We start from the raw sequence: 22,288 nt of genomic DNA, 5'->3' as shown, positions 1-22,288 counted from the left end.
CACTTTTTGGGAGTTTTTACTGTAAGGGTGCATCGGGGGGCTTCAAATAGGACATGGCATCTAAAAACCAGTTCAGCAAAATCTGTTTTCCAAAAACCATATGACTCTCCTATTCTACTGCACCCTGCCATGTGCCCTTACATCAGTTTACAACCACATGGTATTTATGTAAACCGCAGAACCAGGGTAATAAATATTACGTTTTGTTTGGCTGTTAACCCTCGATATGTTAAATAACTATATTAAAATGGAAAATCTGCCAAATCTTCATTTTCCTTTAATTATTGTGGAACACCTAAAATGTTAACAACGTTTATAAAATCAGTTTTTACCAAATTGAGGGGTGTAGCTTCTACAATGGGGTCATTCATGGCGGGTTTCCACTATGTAAGCCCCACACAGTGACTTCAGAACAGAACTGGTCCTTAAAAAATTTGACTTTTAGAATTTTTGAAAATGTTAAGAAAATTTCCAACCTTCTAACACCCTAAAAAATAAAATGACAATACCAAAATGATGCCCACATAAAGTAGATATAGTGGGAATGTTAATTAATAAATATTTTATGAGGCATCACTATCTGTCTTGAAAGCAGAGAGCTTAAAATTTAGAAAACAGTGAATTTTTTCAAGTTTTCGGTAACTTTTGGATTTTTTTATAAATAAATGTGTCATGAGAAAACAATCTCAGAATGACTTGAATAAGTAAAAGCGTTCCAAAGTTATTGCCATATAAAGTGACACGTCAGATTTTCAAAATTAGGCCTAGTCAGGAAGGGGGTAAATGGCCCGGTATGGAAGTGGTTAAGGGGGTGAGCCACTGTGGAGGTCACTGTTAAGGCAGCGGGATACTCTGGAGGTCATTGTTCAGGGAGTGGGGTATTGTAGACATCACAGTTAAGGAAATGGGGTACTCCCTCATAAGAGTTTTCAGATATCTAACTATACTTGATCTATAGCTAAAACGTTTCCTACATTCTGTATATTAAAATGGCTTTTCTCCTGTGTGACTTCCCAGGTGTCTCACAAGATTTGTTTTCTCAGTAAAACACTTTCCACATTCAGTACATGAAAATGGATTCTCCCCTGTGTGAGTTCTCAGATGTCTCACAAGACCTGATTTCTGAGTAAAACATTTTCCACATTCAGTACATAAACATGGCTTCTCTCCTTTGTGAATTCTCTGATGTATGTCAAAATATGTTTTTTGACTGAAGCACTTCCCACATTCAGGACATTGAAATGGCTTCTTTCCTGTGTGAATTCTCTGATGTTTCACAAGACTTGATTTCTCAATAAAATATTTCCCACATTCTGGACATAAAAATGACTTCACTCCCGTGTGAATTCTCTGATGCACCTCAAGATTTGATTTTGTACTAAAACACTTCCCACATTCAAGACATGAAAATGGCTTCTCCCCTCTGTGAGTTCTCAGATGTCTCACAAGACCTGATTTTTGAGTAAAACATTTTCCACATTCAGTACATAAACATGGCTTCTCTCCTTTGTGAATTCTCTGATGTATGTCAAAATATGTTTTTTGACTGAAGCACTTCCCACATTCAGAACATGAAAATCGCTTCTGTCCTGTGTGAATTATCTGATGTTTCACAAGACTTGATTTTACATTAAAATATTTCTCACATTCTGAACATGAAAATAGCTTCACTCCCGTGTGAATTCTCTGATGCTCCTCAAGACGTGATTTTCTACTAAAACACTTCCCACATTCAGAACATGAAAATGGCTTCTCCCCTGTGTGAATTCGGAGATGTTTAACAAGACAAGCTTTGTCAATAAAATATTTTTCGCATTCAGAACAGGAATATGGCTTCTCTCCAGTATGAGTTCTCAGGTGTATCTTAAGATACTGTTGACTCTTAAACCACTTCCCACATTCTGTACATAAAAATGGCTCCTCTCCTGTGTGACTTCTCATATGTCGTTCTAGATGATATTTACGCTTAAACAACTTCCCACATTCCTGACATGAAAATGGCTTCTCTCCTGTGTGAATTCTGAGATGTTGAAGAAGACTTGATTTCCCCGAAAAAGTTTTCTCAGATTCTGAACATGAATAAGGCTTCTCTCCTGTGGAATTTCTCTGATGTTGAGGAAAACTTGATAACACATTAAACATTTTCTCTCTTTCTGAAGATGAAAAGGGTCGTTCATCTCTCTGAATTTCTTTGTGCACAGAAAGATTTAAATTATTTTTCAAATCTATCCCATATTCAGAACTAGCAGACATCTCACCCAGATTATGTCCAGTTGGGTTATTGCCAAGCTGTGATTGATTATATGATTCTATGTTTTGAGTTACAATTAGATGACCTTGGGAGCCTTTCATCCAGTCTTCACCTGGAAAAAAAAATAAAAAATTATATATATATATATATATATGATAAAAGGTTCTTTTTCCTAATTGCACACAAAAATTTAAAATAACAGTAACACGGAATTTTTTTTTATTAAAGTTAAAAATACTAATTGCTAATAAGAAATTAAATGCATTGATTAAGAGAAATCTGTCAGCAAACTCGGTTTAACACATGTAGAAGCATAATTGGCAGCAGCCACCTGGCATTGATCGCTAAAGTTATGCTTACTCTGTACCAATATCTTTTTTATGACAGTTTTATTGATTAGTCATTACATACTGTAGAAATTATTCTCTTGTACTAGGTTCACAACTTTACATTTGTCTGTAAACTTCATATACAATTTCTTGGCCTAAGGCTCCTGCTTCCCAACTGTCTAACACCCAAACTCCATCAGAACAACAATATTGTGCACCTCGGTGGTTGCAGATGTTGGGAGAAATTTATCAAGCCCTGCACTTGGGTTTTACTTTTTTTATTTTTTTTAAGAAAAAAATCCAAATTGAGATTTGAAGCAGTTTGCAGTTAGTTGTTAGAAAATGTGACTTTTTGCTCTTTTTGAAAAATAAATGGAAAGCAACTACCATAGCGGCAGACCATGTGACTGCTATGTGGCTCAGAGTAAGAGGGGTCCTAGTCTTAGTTGGGATCATCTCCGCTTCTACTGGTGATGAAGGAACAACTTTTGGCAAATGAAGCAGAGGAAAAATGGCCCAAGGGTCATTGAAAACGTTTTAGACAAGAGCGTTATGTTTAAAGATGAGCTAAATTTATCAAACAATGTATGACATTTGAAATGCTTGGTGCAAAGTACTCCAACGCCGACTCAAGGAAAACTGAATTCAAATATGACCGTCTTCCACTTCTCTGCCTTTTGGCTAAGATCAAGTGTGGTATCTGTTCATATCAGTCCCGGTGATCTGGTACACTATAATGGGTGGAGCAGAGAACCACATGGAGGACACTAAGGAGTACACCTTTGGCCATTAGTGCCGATGATAGGTAACCAAAGGCCTCCGGATAGAAGCCATGGGCCTAGATGTTTGAAAGCTTGAGGTGCAGAAGTGCCCCAGGAGTAGTGACCCTGGGATGCCTGAAATAACTGGGGATGGGAGCCCACTGAGTGATGGCACATACTTCACTTTTTCCCCCATTTTGAGAATGCTCACATCTATCTTTACCAACTGTATGGCTTGGCGTAAGAGGAATTTATTATTCTGGTGGAATGTCCAGGCTGTAACTGGCACATTTGCTTAGTAATATTTTATGTTTACTTTCCACGTTTTGTTTTTCACTAAGACTTTTCAGGGTTGCTTATGGGTATTCCTCCCTGAGGTCTGATGGGAGGGAATTTGGTTCCTCACCCCCTGCAAAATCCCTTGGCCTATTTTTGCTCTTGGACAACACAGGTGGTGACAGTCAGGTGGAAGCTAGAGTAATATTGGTGCTTCTCCAGCTTTTAGTTGAGGGATGGCCACTAGTCCCAGATCCTAGCAGGAGCATTCTGGCCAGGAGAGACTGGCATTGGTTAATTGGGGGCCCCTTCTCTTATGGAGAGGATATGCGATGGACCCTGACCTTGTGCACTTTTTTTGTGTGGCATGCAGCACAATTTTGATGCACGGGTGTAGAAAGCACATCTCGGGCTTTAATAAAAATAAAAAAAGATTAAACAGACCTGCCTCAGCCTTCTCTCTGCTCTACCTGTTAGTGATCCTCATCCTCCATATAACTGGTGAAATCTTAGCTAGGAACGGAGCTCATAAAGAAATTGCAGAAGTGTGCAGTGGATGGTGGCTCACAGACTGCCATTCTAAATAATGTGAGGGATCTGGTAATGGATTTATAATAAAGTAATATTTAAGTATTCTCAATAATTTTATTTTATTAATTTTGGATGATGAGGAGTTACAGATTGGTGCATGGATCCCAACAGCCCCTAGAGACTGGTACATGGACCCAATGTCACGGACGTTGTAGGGGAGAACACCAAAAGACAACAAGGAAAGGAAAATATACTAGGCCTCACCGCTAGGGAAGGAAAAGGGTCACCACCTATAAAACCCTGCTCCTGGCCCTAACTCCTATCAGTATGGGCACCTCTCGATGGTAGAGATGCCCATACACAGGAACCTAGAAAACCCTGGTGGCCCTCAGATGCCCTAATGGTAATGAAAGGGCAGAGACAACCCGCTCCTTCCCTGGTAAAAGAACCAGCATCTCACTGAGGCCTAGTAAACAACAAAAGGTGTGTGTGGGGGGGGGGAATACAAAACACAACAAGCGGAACACTTAACTTCTGAGGCTGATGGATGATGGACGAACAGGAATTCACCAAGAACCAACCTCTAGCTCTACCAAAAAACCAAATGAAGCTATCCAGAGCAAGGAGTGATGGGTAGAGTCAGACTAAATAGGGGGAGGTAAAGGTCACATGATCCACACCTGAACAGGAGGTGTGGACATACCAGCAACACACAAAGTGAAACCAAAAGAGGCTGTCAGATCACTAATGTGCAGATAACCGGTGTGACACCCAATGGGGACAACTACTATAGGTGGAGAAATGAGGCTTTGAAATATAATGGTGCACTAGAAAATCAGTACAACCTGTTTTCTATATTTGGTTATTTACGCCATTTTATATCAGATTGGTCTAGTGCCAGGATGGAATCTAAATCAATTATTAATATTAGTAATAATAATCACCATGAAGCCCATTTCGTCATTTACTTTTTAACTTAGTTTTATATAATTCCAAATTGGGAGATTATCCTTCAGTAGCTCCTGTTCTTAATAATTCATTTAAATAAAAAGGCAACATTTTGGGCTGCTTTCTGGTAATTTTTAAATAAAATGTCCAATTGTTGATTTTGGGAATACAGTATATACACCGTTATGGGTGCTTTCTGAATGGAGACCTTCATTATAAAACTATATACAGATACCCATAGTGGTGCTGGAAATAAAAGATCTACTGTAAAACATGTGAACAAGCCAGACAATATATTATAGATTATCCCTATTTCCATCTATTATTTGTAATTTGGTGTGATCCAGTGATGGCAGTAAGGATCGGTGATTGTCCGTGTTCCCGGCACAGTTACAAGAAAAAGTATGTGAACCCTTTGGAACGATATGGATTTCTGCACAAATTGGTCATAAAATGTGATCTGATCTTCATCTAAGTCACAATAATAGACAATCACAGTCTGCTTAAACTAATAACAAACAAAGAATTAAATGTTACCATGTTTTTATTGAACACACCATTTAAAGATTCACAGTGCAGGTGGAAAAAGTATGTGAACCCCTAGACTAATGACATCTCCAAGAGCTAATTTGAGTGAGGGGTAAGACAACTGGAGTCCAATCAATGAGATGAGATTGGAGGAGTTGGTTACAGCTCCCCTGTAGAGTTGAGCGGACACCTGGATGTTCGGGTTCGGCCGAACTTCGGAAAAAAGTTTGAGTTCGGGACCCGAACCCCATTGAAGTCAATGGGGACCTGAACTTTTGAGCACTAAAATGGCTGTAAAAATGTCATGGAAAGGGCTGGAGGGTTGCAAATGGTGTCAAAATGTGGTTAAGAGCATGGCAAGTGCTCTGCAAACAAATGTGGATAGGGAAATGACTTTAAATAACATAAAATAGGTAAAAATAATAATCTGGATCTAGGAGGACGAGGTCCATATGGAGTAGGAGGTTGTGGATGTGGCGGTGTAGGTGGAAGAGAAGGAGGTAGCCTACACTGCTTTTTCGTTTTAAATTTTATTTTTAAAATTAGGGTACACCCCAAAACATTGGGAAATTTAACCTGTGATAACTACCTCCAGTCATGCTAAACACACGTTGAGACAATACACTGCCTGCAGGGCAGGCCAGCACCTCCCCGTGATGTTCACGATCCAATTTGATATCTGCTCTATCAACTTTCGATGTTCTTTTATGCACCTACCATGGTGATCACGGGTGGCGGGTAATCAGGGTTCCAGGCCAGAGAGGGAGTGTGAGAAAAAGAGACCAAATTTAAGGGAGATAAAATGTATAAAAAAAATTGGGGATAGAGCATAAATGTGTGAAAAGCTATTGAGGCGCAAATGTGCGACAAATTACAGAAGCCCAAATATGGGCCAAAAGAGTCAAGTGGAATTGTGAGAAAAGCTATTGAGGCGGAAATGTTGGCCAAAAGAGTATAGCCGAAATGTGGGACAAAGTATTGAAGCTTAAATGTGGTACAACTTGTTTAAGTTTAAGCATTTAATAAAATGGAGGTGGCGCACATCAATTAAAGAAGCATTTCTGAAATGTTATTCCCTGTCACCTATGCAGAGCAGGGGTTTATTCACATCTAAAATTGAATAATGTCAACCCAAGAATTTAACAGAAAAACTACTGAAATGAATTTACCTGTCTACTTGGTTAGACAGAAAAAAATTGTTTATTGTCACCCGAAAATGTAAAGAAAAATTATTAAGCTGTCAACTAGGTAGAGGAGGAGTATATTACACCCAATTTTTTTTGAATTCGATCATAAAATGTAACTGACAATTGTTATTATTTTTTTTTATCTGCCTACTAGGTACAGCAGTGGTACTATACACCCAAAAATTGGTTAATATCACCAGAAAATGTAAATAACAAAGTAGTGAAATGATAAAATAAAACACAAATAAAAAAAATAAAAAAAAGAATTTATGAGTTCCATATGCTACTGTGAATAAAATTGTCGGATGATGCAATGAAGAATTCCAACCCAGGATTTACCAATATCCCAAGATGGTGCTCTATAAAAGTATCATGAGAAACAGCATATTTTAGCCACTGAGGAAGAAACTAGTCGTTTCAAAACGTGTTTGGCGTGGAAATATATGCTGTAGGAATTACCAAGTTGTATACAGTCGATGGAATTTGTTTGAGGAAATTTTCCAGCTGGAGCGGCAATACAGCCGAAATCAATGCTGCAAACTATCGTGAGACTGGTGCATGCAAACCGACCAGCTGAACAGTGATTGCAGTCTGCTCCCCCGCCACCACTGACAAGTGAAACTGCTGGACTTTCGGCAGAGAGGAGGGCAGCTTCCAATAACTAATATACGGACATAGAGGTGAGTCCACTGTAACGTTAATGCAGTACGCCGCACAGGAAGATATCGGTACGTAAGTTGTTATACTCCCTCTTATATCTACCTACATATAGGCTGGCTATTGTATCCATACGGGATTTCATCCAGAAGGAATTCCTTTGAGGCCGTTTAGCCTTGCACATGTTACCAGAGACATTGGGCCAGATTATACTACTGCCGAACTCTATGACTAGAGACATTGTGTTAGCATTCACTAAGATTGGTCCTCACTGACTGTTTTGGATGTCTAGGATTGCACATGTTGCAGGTCTCGATATACATTTTGCCTAGCATACTAGGATTTTATATGTAATCTACATTCTATTTGTCCATCAATACTAGGACTGTTTATGTTTGCTTATGATAATGCTCCGTGCCTCTCTGTAACCTCTTTACTACGAAATCACAGTGACAACTTTATCTCACTGTGATTTTGTAGTAAAGAGAGGCACAGAGAATTATCAATCATGTTAATGCTCCGTGCTTCTGCTGTCCGCATCGGGTCTTGGGTTTCATTCACGGAGCGGATGTCACGCACGGCATCCGCTTGTGTGAAACAGCCCTATGTACTATCACATGTATGGACACTGCGTGTACAATTACTTACACACTACTGTGCGGACAATCACCAGTCACTGCTGCCATCACTGACCCTCCAGGAAAGAGTTATTCCCATTGTAAGAATTTCCTCCCTCTTACTGGGTCTGATTCTAAGGTTCAGAGCAAGAAATGAAATACAAGAAGAAGTGTAGAAAATGTGTATGGTAAACGGTGGAAAATCAGTGTCCAGTTATAATGGGAGTTATATGGAGAACTACATGGAGACATACACAAGAGACACATTGTCCTTATACACAGAGGATTAATATATCTTATAATTTCTTCTACTTACAGTCAGTTCAGTGACACTTATTAGACATGGACCCTCCAAACACTCAGGACTTGATCTTCAGTCAGCGTCTTCTCCTCAGCAAGTCAGTGATCCAAGTATATCCAAGTGAATTCTAGCTTTCTGAGCCATGCTTGAGTGTTTTATACCCCTTTGGTGGCTATAACTATCTGCTCCTCCTCTTTCCCCAGGAGACGCTCAGTCCCACCTTCATAATCAATTAAACTTTTCATCATCAGATCTGGCTTCCATCATTACCATATGCAATGGAACAATACTGGCCCCACCTTCTCATCAACAAGTTTAGCATTTTCTGGCCTCCTGAGATGGTCCTTCATTTACACATTGTATTTGCAGGATAGAGACCTATTGTTCACACTCCTATTTAGCATCTGTAAGAGATTCCTGGGATACTCCGAGACCTTTTTATATGAGAATCAGCGTAAACAATGAGCATTTTACATCCTGATGAGAAGAAAATTTAGACTAGAACCTTCAGAATCACAGGTGCATATCCATGAAGCAAACATAATTACAAAAAACAAGATGGCTGCACACCATTATACATACAAACAATAGAGCTGAGAAATTGTGGTAATTCCAGATAAAAGTGGTACAATACCGACTATAAATGGGTTAATGGAAGCTTTTAGCGCACATATTTGCTAAAACATGTGTCGGGCCCATCTACCAAGCGTCAAGGTGACTTCCGCAGATGGGTCCCTAACACTAAATATACTGCTATACTGCTCAACTTGAATGGGTCTGTCACCCGTCCGCACTGCAAAAAAATAGAACATGTTCTAATTTTTTTCTGTGCGGAAGCAAGGACAGAAACACCACGGAAGCACTCCGTAGTACTTTTGTGGGGTTACGTGCATCTGTTCCGCACCGCAGTTCTGGATTGCAGACCCATTCAAGTTAATAGGTCCGCATTTGTGATATGGGGAACTCATGGCCGGTGCCCGCATATTGTGCACCCACTTTTTGCTGGCCACAATACGGTCATGGCCGGGCAACAACTATATGCATAAGGCTTAAAATAACAAACCATCTTTGATTTTAAAATTCTTGTTTATAGGGGTGTCAAGCTGATACTTTTCAACTGGAAATCATACGATTTTCAGTGACTCAAAAATATAGAGAAATTCGGGACAGAGCCGGATGCAGAGCTAAGCAGAAGCAGCATAGCTGAGCTCCAGCAGCCACAGCCAAGTACAGCATTATAAAGCACCCCAGAGGCACCCAAACTGTGCTGTAGCAGACCTCTGTTTACCCACTCACCCCCAGAATGACGAGGATAAAGAAAACCACAAAACATACCTTTCTCCATAGCAGCACCGATCCAAGATGGCCCCCCGCACATGAAGGAGGCAGCACAGACACCAATGAACTCCAGCAACAAGCGCACCACGAGGCAGCAGGTCCATGAGGAGCTTGTAGGACATATTTCCCCTGCAAGCAAAACTAGTCATGTGAGTGGGGGGTCTGCCCAAAGCTCTCCAGCAGGGGCAAAGTCTGACTTTAACATAAGCCCTAATACAAGCTCTGGACATGATAGGATCACCCTGTCTGCTATGCAAGATTTAATGGCAGACCTGAAAAGTTCTATACACTCAGATATTCAGTCAGCCTTAAACACTATAAGGGTAGACATCATGGCCATTGGGGATCGCACTGCGCACCTTGAGGAAAAGATGGAGGAGTTTAAGGAAACACACAACTCCCTAGTGGATTCCTATAATGAGGCATAGGATGAGATTGCTGCCATGAAACGGAAATTAGTAGACCTTGAGGATAGGTCTAGAAAGTATAATATCAGACTCAGAAATATCCCTGAAGACATTAAAGAGGACTCTCTCCAGGATTATCTGATAGATCTCTTTATGTCAATCCTGCCAGACACCCCAGAGAGGGATTTTCTTATAGATAGGGCGCAGAGTCCCTAATCCCAAATCTATGCCGTCCAACACACCAAGGGATGTATTAGCTCGCCTTCACTTCTTCCATTTTAAAAACAATCTTTTTAGGAAAGCATAAAGAAAGAAACACATTCCTGAGCGTTTGAAAAAAGTTTCTTTCTATGCTGATCTCTCTCCAGCAACTCTAGCCGCTTCTGATTTACTGGCACATCTTTGCACTCCAGTGCTACATAGAACAATATACATTTTATATGGCACTACAGGGGTTTATGGGTGTGTTCTTAGGTACCTGACATGGCATGAAAGATCTCATCCCTAAATGTCAAAGGGTTGAACATTCAAAATAAGCGCTTTCCTCATATTTTTCACTCCCACCCTGAAAAAAAAAACAGGGGTGATGCTAGCCATTAAAGATACAGTCTCTTTTAAACGTATATCTACTACAGACAACCAAGGCCGCTACATTATCATTGTCTGTCTAATCAATAATCAGCTTTACACTATAGCATCCATATATGCACCTAATGAATCACAGATTCACTTCCTTCACCGCTTCTTCAACAAACTTGACACCAATAAGACAGGGGTTTGTAATACTCTGCGGCGACTATAATAAAGTTATTGGCCTTACGATTGACAAGACACCCGTGGACAGTAAGGACAGAAACTTCTCATTAAGAGAGTTATTGCACAAAGTGGAGATTGTTGACCCATGGTGCATATTCCATACGTCTGAAAAGACTTAACTTTTTTCTCAAGCCCCGATAACTCATACTCGCCCATAGATATGGTATTAGTTGATAAAAGACTAATGCAAAATATAATTTCATCAGATATCGGATTCAGTACCATAACTTGGTCCGACCATGCCCCTACCTATATACTAAAGCGTATAGTGGAGTATTTCAGTGATACAAGCAAAATATATACCCACTGCACTGTTCCAGTAATTTCTGAAGAAAGCATATAGTGGCATATTTCAGTAATACAAGAAAAAGATATACCCACTGCACTGTTCCAGTAATTTCTGGTGAAAGAGTATAGGGCTGTATTTCAGTAACACAATAAAAATGTATACCCACTGCACTGTTGAAGTTATTTCTGGAGAAAGTGTATCAGGGCGTATTTCAGTAATACAAAAAATATATATACCCACAGCACTATTCCAGTAATTTCTGGTGAAAGCATATAGGGGCGTATTTCAGTCATACAAGAAAAATTTATAACCACTGCAGTGTTGCAGTAATTTCTGGTGAAAGCTTATAGGGGCAAATTTCAGTAATACAAGAAAAATATATACCCATTGCATTGTTGCAGTAATTTCTGGTGAGAGCGTATTTCAGTAATACAAGAAAAATATATACCCACTGCACTGTTGCAGTCATTTCTGGTGAAAGCTTATTGGGCCAAGTTTTTGTATTACAAGAAAAATATATACCCACTACACCGTTTCAGTAATTTCCTTTGTAAGAGTATAGGGGCGTATTTCAGTACAAAAAAACATTTACTCACTGCACTATTCCAGTACTTTCTGGTGAAAGCGTTTAGTTGCCTATTTCAGTACAAATAGAAAAATATATTCTGTGCTTTTTGGGGTGTTTTAATTTCCGTTTCATTTATTTAGTTCAGCTAAAAGTATGTCAGACAGAGAAGTGCCAGGCCATGCACAAAGGAGTGGCAGAGGCCTAAATGTTTCTGGCCCAGGCACAGTTCGCAGCAGAGTAAAGGGGTGTGGAAGCAGGAGTTGCAGCGAGAGGCCTGAGCTCCCGCTGTCATCTAGCGGTTGTGTCTTGACCAGCAACCCAGTGGTTCTTGATTTGTTAACTGAGTCATAAAAGTTTTGCGGAGTTGGCAGCAGCATGAGGAGGACACAAAGTGGCCACTTTGTCTATTCATTTATAGGGAATATGGAACAGAACAGAAGGTTAAAAATGTTCAACTTTATAAAGTGTTGCTTAAAACAAGATTTAATAATACACATCCTTCGACACAAAATGCTTGGCAAATAGATTGTCTGCGAATTTCCCTCGAAGATTGGGATAATATATTGGCGAATTTAAGTTTACTTTCTTATCATTTTAATCAAGTTTTGATTCAATTTAATATTAAATATTTAATAAATTTAATAATAAAAATTAAGTGTTGCCTATGACAGGAGAGAATCGTCCAGTCTTCTTTTTATTCGACGACATGGTTGCGATGGAGAAAGCATTAAAAAAACAACTATTTCTCTCCACCTGGAGACGAATCCTGTCAAGATTGATGCAAGTGTAGTATCGGCTGCTCATCGAGCCAGATACTTCTGGGGGAAGCTGCCTGACATGAACAGGCCTCTAATAGCTACAGACAATGAGAAGACAAAGCTTCAAGATTACTTGGAGGCCAGAAGAGTCGCAAAGTGAATCAATATTCAAACCAGAACTACCAGGCCCCGGTCTCTTCGTCAGGGAAAACATCACAAGTTCCCAGTCATCATGGATGGGATGTAGGACATCCTGTGGTGCACGGAGATGAAGAGGGTATTTGGATTTCCCCTGCACTATACGGAGGTCTCAGAAATGAACCGCTGCTCCCGACAGCAGCTCCTGGGAAGGTCATGGAGCGTCCAAGTCATCTGTCATCTATTCGCCCCGCTAAAGGATTATTTTGAAAGTGTGTAGAAGACACATGGGGCCCCTACACTGCAGATTTATCATGGAGACACCAGATTTTATAATATTTCAATATTATATAAAGAAAAAGAAAAATAGTGATGCCCCTTCGTCACCCGGCTCCCAAGTGTGATCAGCTACATCATCATCATCGATTACTGTCTGCACATCATTTATGTCCTCCTCAACTCTGTAGCCTCCTGATACTGTCGCCAACTCCAGATGCTGTCATTATGCCACTCTGTGGCTTCCTCATGCTGCTGCCACCTTCACACTCGGTCATTATGCCACTCAGTGGCCTCCTCATACTGCTGCTAACTCCAGACTCTGTCATTGGGTCACTCTGTGGGCTCCTCATGCTGCTTCCACCTCACCGTTATGTCATATGGCCACTTTGTGGACTTCTCATGCTGTTCCTACCCTCCCCACTGGGATCAGAAGGAAGGAAAAATGAGCCGCACAACAGATCCTATCTGTGTAGCAGCTGTAAGGCCTGTATGGTCCTATCAGAATTGGCTTATGATTTGGTAGCTAAAAACAGGAGTGGGTACAAAACACAGAAGACATGAAAATATTCCATTCACGTGTCATCTGTTTTAGATCCACTCCTGTTTTTTTTTTGGGCATTAGCAATACTGATGGATTATTGAGCAAATGCTGACCGAGTAAACGCGGATGCTCCACAGGCAGGATCGGGGGGGTTATTGTTCTGATGGATGAGAGGAAGGGCAAATTAATCAGTGACGTCAACACAAACTTACTGCTGACACCCTCTCCACTCTGTCGGTGGGGGGGCTCTACTTATATAAGCGTTTAATAGAACAGGTTCTGTAGACATCTATGTGGAATCAGCTGACGACGGTGTAAAAGGAGTGCACTTCTTCTTGACGCTAACATCGACTTGTAAGGCTGAGTTGATACTTTAGTTATTTAGTCAGTTTTGGCCCCGTGATTCTAAGAGCGACGCCTGTCATCTGCATGTCATACTGACTCACAGTATTATTTCACTACCACAACAGACTCCCTATGCGTGTTACTGCAAGGCACAGTGTTCTACACCCCTATAAAGGCTCTCTGCAGCTAGGACATAGCAGTTTGTTTACTGCAATTCGCCTCAAATTCAGATCGAAGCAAATTTTTTAAATCTCTACCTGACACCCTTAAAATGAAAAATGTTAGTTGTCAAAGAGGGTTCATTATTTGTCATTCACCCTCTAGGTGAAATCAATAAGACATGAGCACCTTTGAACAATGAAAGTCTTATGATCTGTTATAGTGGATGTGTAGAATGAAATTGCCGGCACTGCTCCTGTTTGTTTGGTGGTGCATGTGTCAGCGGGCAGGCATCCCATTAATACAGCTGTAACGGAAGGACCGGCAGTCGCGCTCGATTATTTTTTTTATGCAGAATTTAATTTCATTTACATTTAATTCATAGTGACACGTTTCAGTACTCAAATGTGCTTTCATCAGACTATGCACAAGTATCCTCATAACATGTCTAAAATAGCAAAAATAAATAAAAAATGCAAAGGAACTGACGTCATACCACTGACTCCACCCCCCTGACAATATACATTAATGGATAGAGAATCTCTCCCAGACAGGGTACATTTCCATGCCTGAATTGTGTAAATTGCTCAAGCGTGATCAGGGGGACACTTTTCTCATCCACATTCTGGGGAGAGAATTCCCATAAGAGGTGTATTCACGTGTGACAGCAGATTTGTTGTCTACATCTTGAAATGTCCGTGTGGATTACTATACGTGGAGGAAACCTCTATGAGCATTAAAGACAGGCTGAGCAAACACAAGTCCGCCATCAGAAAGGGTAATTTTTTGCTCCCCGTACCATATTTTCATGTGAAAATTACGCTACCAGGTGATTGAAAGTGTGAAAGTGTTCTATTACCCCGCCGTGGCGGCGATCGAAACACATTGCTTTTAAAAAAAGAAGCGTATTGGATCCATCGTTTGCAAACAATGGAACCAAGAGGTTTGAACAGTGAATACAAAATAAGTAGTCTGATCTGATAATTAAAATCCCCCTTTTTGCTTTTTTTGTTTTCAGCAGAACTAACTATGGGACTTTTTTCATTGCAACAAATGGAGACACACGGAGCTTCCCTATCCAATAATGTTATAGTGGATATGATAAGGAGTATGTCATATATGGGAATTATAGATGGAGAGTCATGTGGTTGTAGGTCTGGATGGAATGTATCTCATCAGGATGTAAAATGCTCATTGTTTACACTGATTCTCACATGGAAACGTCTCGGAGTATCCCAGGAATCTCTTACAAATGTTAAATAGAAGTGTAAACAATAGGTCTCTACCCTGCAAATACAATGTGTAAATGAAGGACCATCTCAGGAGGCCTGAAAATGGTAAACTGGTTTATTAGAAGGTGGGGTCATTATTCTTCCATTTTATATGGTAATGAGGAAAGCCAGATCTGATAATGAAAGGTTTAATTGATTATGAAGGTGGGACTGGGCGTCTCCTGGGGTGGGAAGAGGAGGAGAAGATGGCTATAGCCACCAAAGGGGTATAAAAGACCCAAGCATGGCTCAAAGCTAGAATTCACTAACAGAATTTACTTTGATCACTGACTTGCTGAGGAGAAGACACTGACTGGAGATCAAGTCCTGAATGTGCGGAGGGTCCATGTCTGGTAAGTGTCACTGAACTGACTGTAGGTGGAAGGAATTATAAAATATTGTAATCTGTGCTGTGTATAAGGACAATGTGTCTCTGTCTGTAATGTCTCTTGTGTATGTCTCCATGTAGATCTCCATATAACTCTCATCATAAATGGACACTGATTTTCTACTGTTTACAATACACATTTTCTACACTTCTTCTCGTATGTCATTTCTTGCACTGAACCTTAGACAGTAAGAGGGAGAGAATTCTTACAATGGGAATAACTCTTTCCTGGAGGTTCAGTGATGGCAGCAGTGACTGGTGATTGTCCGCACAGTAGTGTGTAAGTGATTGTACACGCAGTGTCTATACATGTGATAGTACATACCTGTAACTGTGTCGGGAACACGGACAATCACCGCTCCTGACTGCCATCACTGGACTACATTAAAACACCAAATATTTGAGGAACAAAGATTACTGATAGGACACATCTTTAATTAACTCTCACATCATTTTCTCTATAGATACCGTTATCTGCTCTCCTAACTAGAGATATCTGTGTATCTACAGTTATATAATACAGGTCTGTACACATAACACATATTATAGACAGTACATAGTGTAGAGGATGGGGGAGCACAAAACATTGCTTTTGCTGTTATTTTGTGCCCTCATAACTTCCATTAAATAATTGTCCTACTGGAGGGCAGTCTTCTAATTTGTAATTATATAACATGAGAGAAAAGCGTATACACTACAAAATGTCAGAGAATATATGAAAACTATAATATCATGAGGGGCCTGGATGTATTTCTGTAGCGTTATAATATTACAGGCTATAGCTACTAGAGAGGGGTCGTTGATCCAAGGAGTTAGTCTGATTGCCTAATTGGAGTCGGGAAGGAATTTTTTTATTCCCCTAAAGTGGGGAAAATTGGCTTCTACCTCAGTTTTTTTTTGCCTTCCTCTGGAACAACTTGTAGGATAACAGGCCGAACTGGATGGACAAATGTATTTATAGTTACTAAACTGATGTTACTCGTGTATATTATATAGATAGCTGCTAAATTTTTGCTTAATTTCTTGTGAGTTGGACCAGTTGCTATCCATATGTTGACTACTGAAAGGCTCAGAGAAATTTCTAATACATTTTTTTAGTCTCAGCCTTTTCAGAGTAGACATATACCGACTAAACATTCCTTTACGAATGTGGTAAATGAGAGGACTCCTAAAAAAAGTCCTCCTAGTGGTTATTTTATTTTATTTGAATTGTTTATTCAATTAACCAGAGATTAGCTTGAAGTGAATATTCAGATTCAAAGTGACAAAACAATAACAAATACAGGTGCACTCTGCAGTCTCACTTAACCCTCAAACTGATTTTAAAATTGAGAGATTAGTCAACATGTCCTACGGTCTAGAACATGTCTAAGCCCGGGCACCACGTCAAGGTTTCTCAAGTGGCCCGAGACCTAACACTCTCCTACCTGAGCCGTATGGGCAATACCAGGAGCCAGTGGGCAAATTATATTCAGATTCAAAGTGACTGTTGATGGTATTAGGGTCAAGGTTTTAGTCCCTACAAAATATTGGGGTCAAAGCTCCTAATTTCAGGGAGTTTTTGGGGTGTACGTATCAGTTCTTAGGGGGTATTAGGTTTATTCAAAACTTGGAGTCCATGTGGAAGTTTTTTCCTGAATATTTGTATTGTCCATATAATGTGAATTCAAAACACACCACACCGTATCATCGTAGCCTTGGAAGCACATGGTTGCTGATTGTGTCTTAGATACATGTAAGGTGCTATAGAGTTCAGGTTTAGGTATTATTTTTTAATATATTAAGTAATTATTTTGTAGAAAGCTTATAGAGAAGAATTTTCAATTTTGCAGATTACACTGTTCTTTAAAAGATAATTAATACAGTGGAAGGTATTATAGCATTTCAGGGGCATTTGGACTCTTGGGAGGAGAAATATCAAGTAAAGTTTCATGTGGATAAATGAAAAGGATATACACTTGGGTAAAGAAAATACATTCCCCCTTGGCAAATACATTATAAAATAGACTTGGGTATGGTCGTGGACAGTACATTTTCCAATACTGACCAATGTCAGGAGGCAGCTGCCAGTGCTGCTTCCGCTCTACTATACCCATGCTGTCCATGTTTTACATACATGCCAGTTAATAGAAAAATAAAGATAAACCTATTTGTATTATTTTTTCTTCAAGTCTTCTTACTATCTGGGAAATCAGATGACGTGATGAAGGTTTGCTGACTGAAAACCTTTGCCGTCTATAATCTGATTTGACCCTTGAAACATAAGAAACCAATAGAAATGTATTGCACGTGAGTTTTCAGTGTGCAGAAGTTTCAACTATTAATTGTTTTGACTATTTATGAACTACCAGCAGCTCCCTGATAGACAGTCTAATCAAGGTCTGTATCATGGTACTAGCCCTGGATAATGCTACATAAAACATGGGTCAAAGTGTAAAGTTTATAAAGAAATAATATTACAGTGCAAAAAAACCTTTATGTGAACACAATGGTATAAACTGATCTGCAGGATTAAAGGGGTTTTCTAATAGTAGAAATACCCCCCAACCGCCCACAATGCCGGGGCCTCTCCTATAGACGATACTTAGTTTGGTGACGCTAGGGTGATGCTAGTGAGGCTGTTCACCGTTGCAGTCTGCAATTGGCTGCTCTCACTATCACTGGATGGTCGATGACCCAGTGTAGCTCTTATCCATGTGTATGACTGATAAAATGTGTAGCCTTGTCAGGGGATGTCAGCAGTGATAAGTGTGCAGGTTACATATATTTCTATATTTGTAGCATTAATCAATTAGTAGCAAAGAAAATAAGGACCTTTTATCTTATACAATTGTTCTTCTGTCTCTAGGTAAGGAACGGATAAGAGGCCACCAGAGATATATTTTCCTCCTATAAAGTAGAAGATAATCAAGTACAGCTTGACAGTAATATAACGGGACATAGACTGGGTAAAATGTCTGCAAGATCTGAAAATAAATCTAAGAAAATACATGAAGAAGGTGTGAAATCTTTTACTATCAAAACACATCTTGTTGGACATCAGAGAATTGACATAGGGGAGAAGCTGTATTCATGTCCCGAATGTGAGAAGTGGTTTAAGAGAAAAGATAATCTTAAAAGTCATCAGAGAATTCACACAGGAGAGAAGCCGTTTTAATGTACAGAATGTGAAAATTGTTTTAGTCACAAGTCAATTCTTGTTCGACATCTGAGAACTCACACAGGAGAGAAGCCATATTCATGTCCAGAATGTGAGAAGTTCAACATCAGAGAAGTCACACAGGAGAGAAGCAGTTTTCATGTACAGAATGTGAAAAGTATTTTAGTCACAAGTCAATTCTTGTTCGACATCTGAGAACTCATACAGGAGAGAAGCCATATTCATGTACAGAATGTGAGAAGTGTTTTATTCGTAAATCACTTCTTGTTCAACATCAGAGAAGTCACACAGGAGAGAAGCAGTTTTCATGTACAGAATGTGAAAAGTGTTTTAGTCACAAGTCAATTCTTGTTCGACATCTGAGAACTCATACAGGAGAGAAGCCATATTCATGTCCAGAATGTGAGAAGTGTTTTATCCATAAATCACTTCTTGTTCAACATCAGAGAAGTCACACAGGAGAGAAGCCATTTTCATGTTCTGAATGTATGACTTTTTTTAGTCATAAATCAATTCTTGTGGAACATCTGAAAACGCACACAGGAGAGAAGCCATATTTATGTCCTGAATGTAAGAAGTGTTTTAGTCGTAAATCAACTCTTGTTCAACATCAGAGAATTCACACAAGAGAGAAGCCATTTTCATGTCCTGAATGTAAGAAGTGTTTTAGTCATAAATCAAATCTTGTTAAACATCAGAGAATACACACAGGAGAGAAGCTATATTCATGTCTTGAATGTAAAACGTGTTTTATTGAGAAATCACATCTTGTTCGACATCAGAGAATTCACACAGGGGAGAAGCCATTTTCATGCCAAGCATGTGTGAAATGTTTCAAATACAAATTCCATCTTGTGAAACATCAGAAAACCCACACAGAGGAGAAGCCATTTTCATGTCCTAAATGAGAAAAATGTTTTAGATGGAAGTAATTTTTTGTTCAACATCAGAGAATTCACACATGAGAAAAGCTGTTCATATTTACAGAATGTGGGAAATATTTTACTGAGAAACCAAATCTTTTGAAACATCTAAAAATTACAGTTTAAGAAAAAAAGTAGCATAAAATTGGGTCGTGTGGCATATCAAAGAACTCACAAGTCAGAAGCCATTATAATGTTCAGATAGTATGCAATTTGGAAGGTGTGGATCTCTATTATAGAACCTCCTACCTTATAATGTGTTCTTTCTTTTTTTTTTTTCAAACTGCTTTTAAAATAAATTTTACAATAAGTGAATGCCGTCTCTTTACACTTACAGAGTCTCCCTTTGGTTGCAATGTATACAAAATGCAATATAAACCACAATAATGAATTTCACTCCTTTTAACAGATTTATTTATACCAAAACAATAGTTATAATTAGAGATGAGCGAACCAGTCCGCAAAGTACTGGAGTCATAACGACCAGCAGACGAACCCAAACATTTTCAGTCTGGTTTCAGACAAATTTAGTAAAATGGCACGTGTGGGAAAAAGAAGGATGCTCACATGACCCTGAGAGAAAGTGTGGGGGTGTGGCTTGCCGTGATTGGATCCCTAGCTGACAGACAGCCTGGATGAGCCAATCAGTGCTGCAGCATGCAGGAAGGTGCCCTTTCAGAAAGAACAGAATGTCATAATGTTTTGGGCTGTGATTAAGGGTGGATGGATCTTACAGAAAACGATCTTAGGGCCATTCAAAAGTTACAATCAAGCTTCTTTTCTACTTCCAGGACATGGAAGGGAAAGGATCTAATTAGAAAAAGAAACATTGTGTAGCATAGAGAAAGCTGTCAGACTGAGGGTGGGTGTTGGGGGGGGGGGGTTGTTGGGGGGGTGGTGAACAAACTCAAAACTATATGATTATAATTATAATTCCAAATCCAGTTCGGATCTTTTGAAGAACCATCATCGGGTATAAATCACCTCGATTTAAGGAATGGGGGTATGCCACTGAGGAAGGGGAAGCGTCTCCCCGAAACGCGTCTGGCGTCAAGCAAACTTGGATGAATACCCCACTTTCCGATTCTACCTAGTGCACTACAAACAAAAGAAATTCATCTATCCTAAAAGACTGCAACACGCCATCCAATAGCGCCGGTAAAAGAAAGGTCTGTGATCCTCACTTTGGACTGGATTCTAACATCACCTGTGAGAGACACGTGGGACGTGAGTAGCTCCATAGCCGGGACGCCGGCAGATTCAACGGAGTAAGAGCTCAACAGTAAGTCCCTTTTTTGACCGACGGCGCGGGTGAAGGTAAGCCCACAGTAGTGGGGATTATACTAAGAAGCATCATATCAAATGAACCACTGCTGGTTATTCAAGTAATGATTTCTGCTACAATCAAGCCAAACAAACAGTAGATTGCAACAGTCAGCAGCAGGAAAACTGACATTATTCAACCAGTTTGTAGCAGCCTTTTGATACAGACGTTTAACCAATTGTGTCCAAACACAAGTGAACAACAAAAATCTAGACATTCACAGATCCCAAACAGTGTGACATTTCTTTTTAATTGTTTATAGGATTATATACTTTATATCTGATGTATAATTATATCTGATGTACTTTGCTATTATATGGATTTTTTAGCTGAGTGAATGCTGTTTGCACCAACCTACCTCTGCAAACCAGATAGAACTATCGCACCTGGGATTTTATTTTTTAATATATTATTGATCAAAATTTAGTTTTAACATTTTATTGTAATTTTATTGCACACAATTCCATGATATATGCCCAATAAAGTGTCCTATATTTCCATATAAGAGTGACCATTCCATCTTCTTTTTACTATATACTTCAATCTTTGAGGGGTGACTCAAATTTTGGTTTGGAGCACCTATCCTGAGAGAGTAGAGGTGAGCGGATCCCTTTTTTTGAATTTACTATCAAAACTATATGACACTTGTTTTACCAAGCAGTCTGATCATTACCGGATAGTCATGCTTTTTAACCCTCCTTTGGTATAAAATAGTTCTCCTTTTTACATTCTACTATAGTTTTCATGCATAGCTATGCGTCAAAAAATTGCGGCCAATTGGAAAACAAGAACGCCCATACACGTATCAAACATTCTACAGTCCATTAATGAACAATGCTGGTACAAAGGGATGTCAGCCTTGGCTTTGAACGCCTCATGTCAATGTCAATCTAGATGGGACGTTTGGAGCAATTCTGTTTTCCATATACCCCTTTGATTGATTGTTCTATCTGTCTGAGAAATGCCATATTAGCTAGCAAAGACTACAATATATGTAAGAACTGACATCTCGATTTCCTCAGGTTATTAGACAGTTCTCTATGTCTTTTAATTTCTGTTGCATTTTGATGTAATCTGTATAATTGCATATAATACCATGATTAGAGAGGAGCGAATCAAAGCTGACTAAGTGGAATTCAATCCGAATTTCAGGAAAAATTTGATTCGCAGCGAATGCTAATTTCCTTGGGCTTCGTGA

The 22,288-nt window shown here is 39.5% G+C and overlaps 1 protein-coding gene and 1 pseudogene across 1 annotated transcript; one reads left to right on the top strand and one right to left on the bottom strand.

Moving 5' to 3' along the window:
• Positions 1 to 984: 984 nt before the first annotated feature.
• On the bottom strand, positions 985 to 2,352 carry LOC122931795 (gastrula zinc finger protein XlCGF57.1-like). The gene has a single exon (XM_044285854.1). It carries the CDS (start codon positions 2,350 to 2,352, stop codon positions 985 to 987), a length of 1,368 nt encoding a protein of 455 aa, XP_044141789.1.
• Positions 2,353 to 3,241: 889 nt separating this feature from the next.
• Positions 3,242 to 3,339, top strand: LOC122933584 (annotated as a pseudogene).
• Positions 3,340 to 22,288: the final 18,949 nt, after the last annotated feature.

The sequence above is a fragment of the Bufo gargarizans genome, chromosome 3, assembly GCF_014858855.1.
Source record: "Bufo gargarizans isolate SCDJY-AF-19 chromosome 3, ASM1485885v1, whole genome shotgun sequence".
NCBI classification, from domain to species: Eukaryota; Metazoa; Chordata; class Amphibia; order Anura; family Bufonidae; genus Bufo; species Bufo gargarizans.
The sequence above is the reverse complement of the archived record's forward strand: the minus strand, read 5'-3'. Positions and strand labels throughout refer to the sequence as shown.

Coding starts and splice junctions, on each gene's coding strand:
- LOC122931795 (XM_044285854.1), bottom strand. CDS start 2,352: ATGAAAGGCTCCCAAGGTCATCTAATTGTAACTCAAAACATAGAATCA.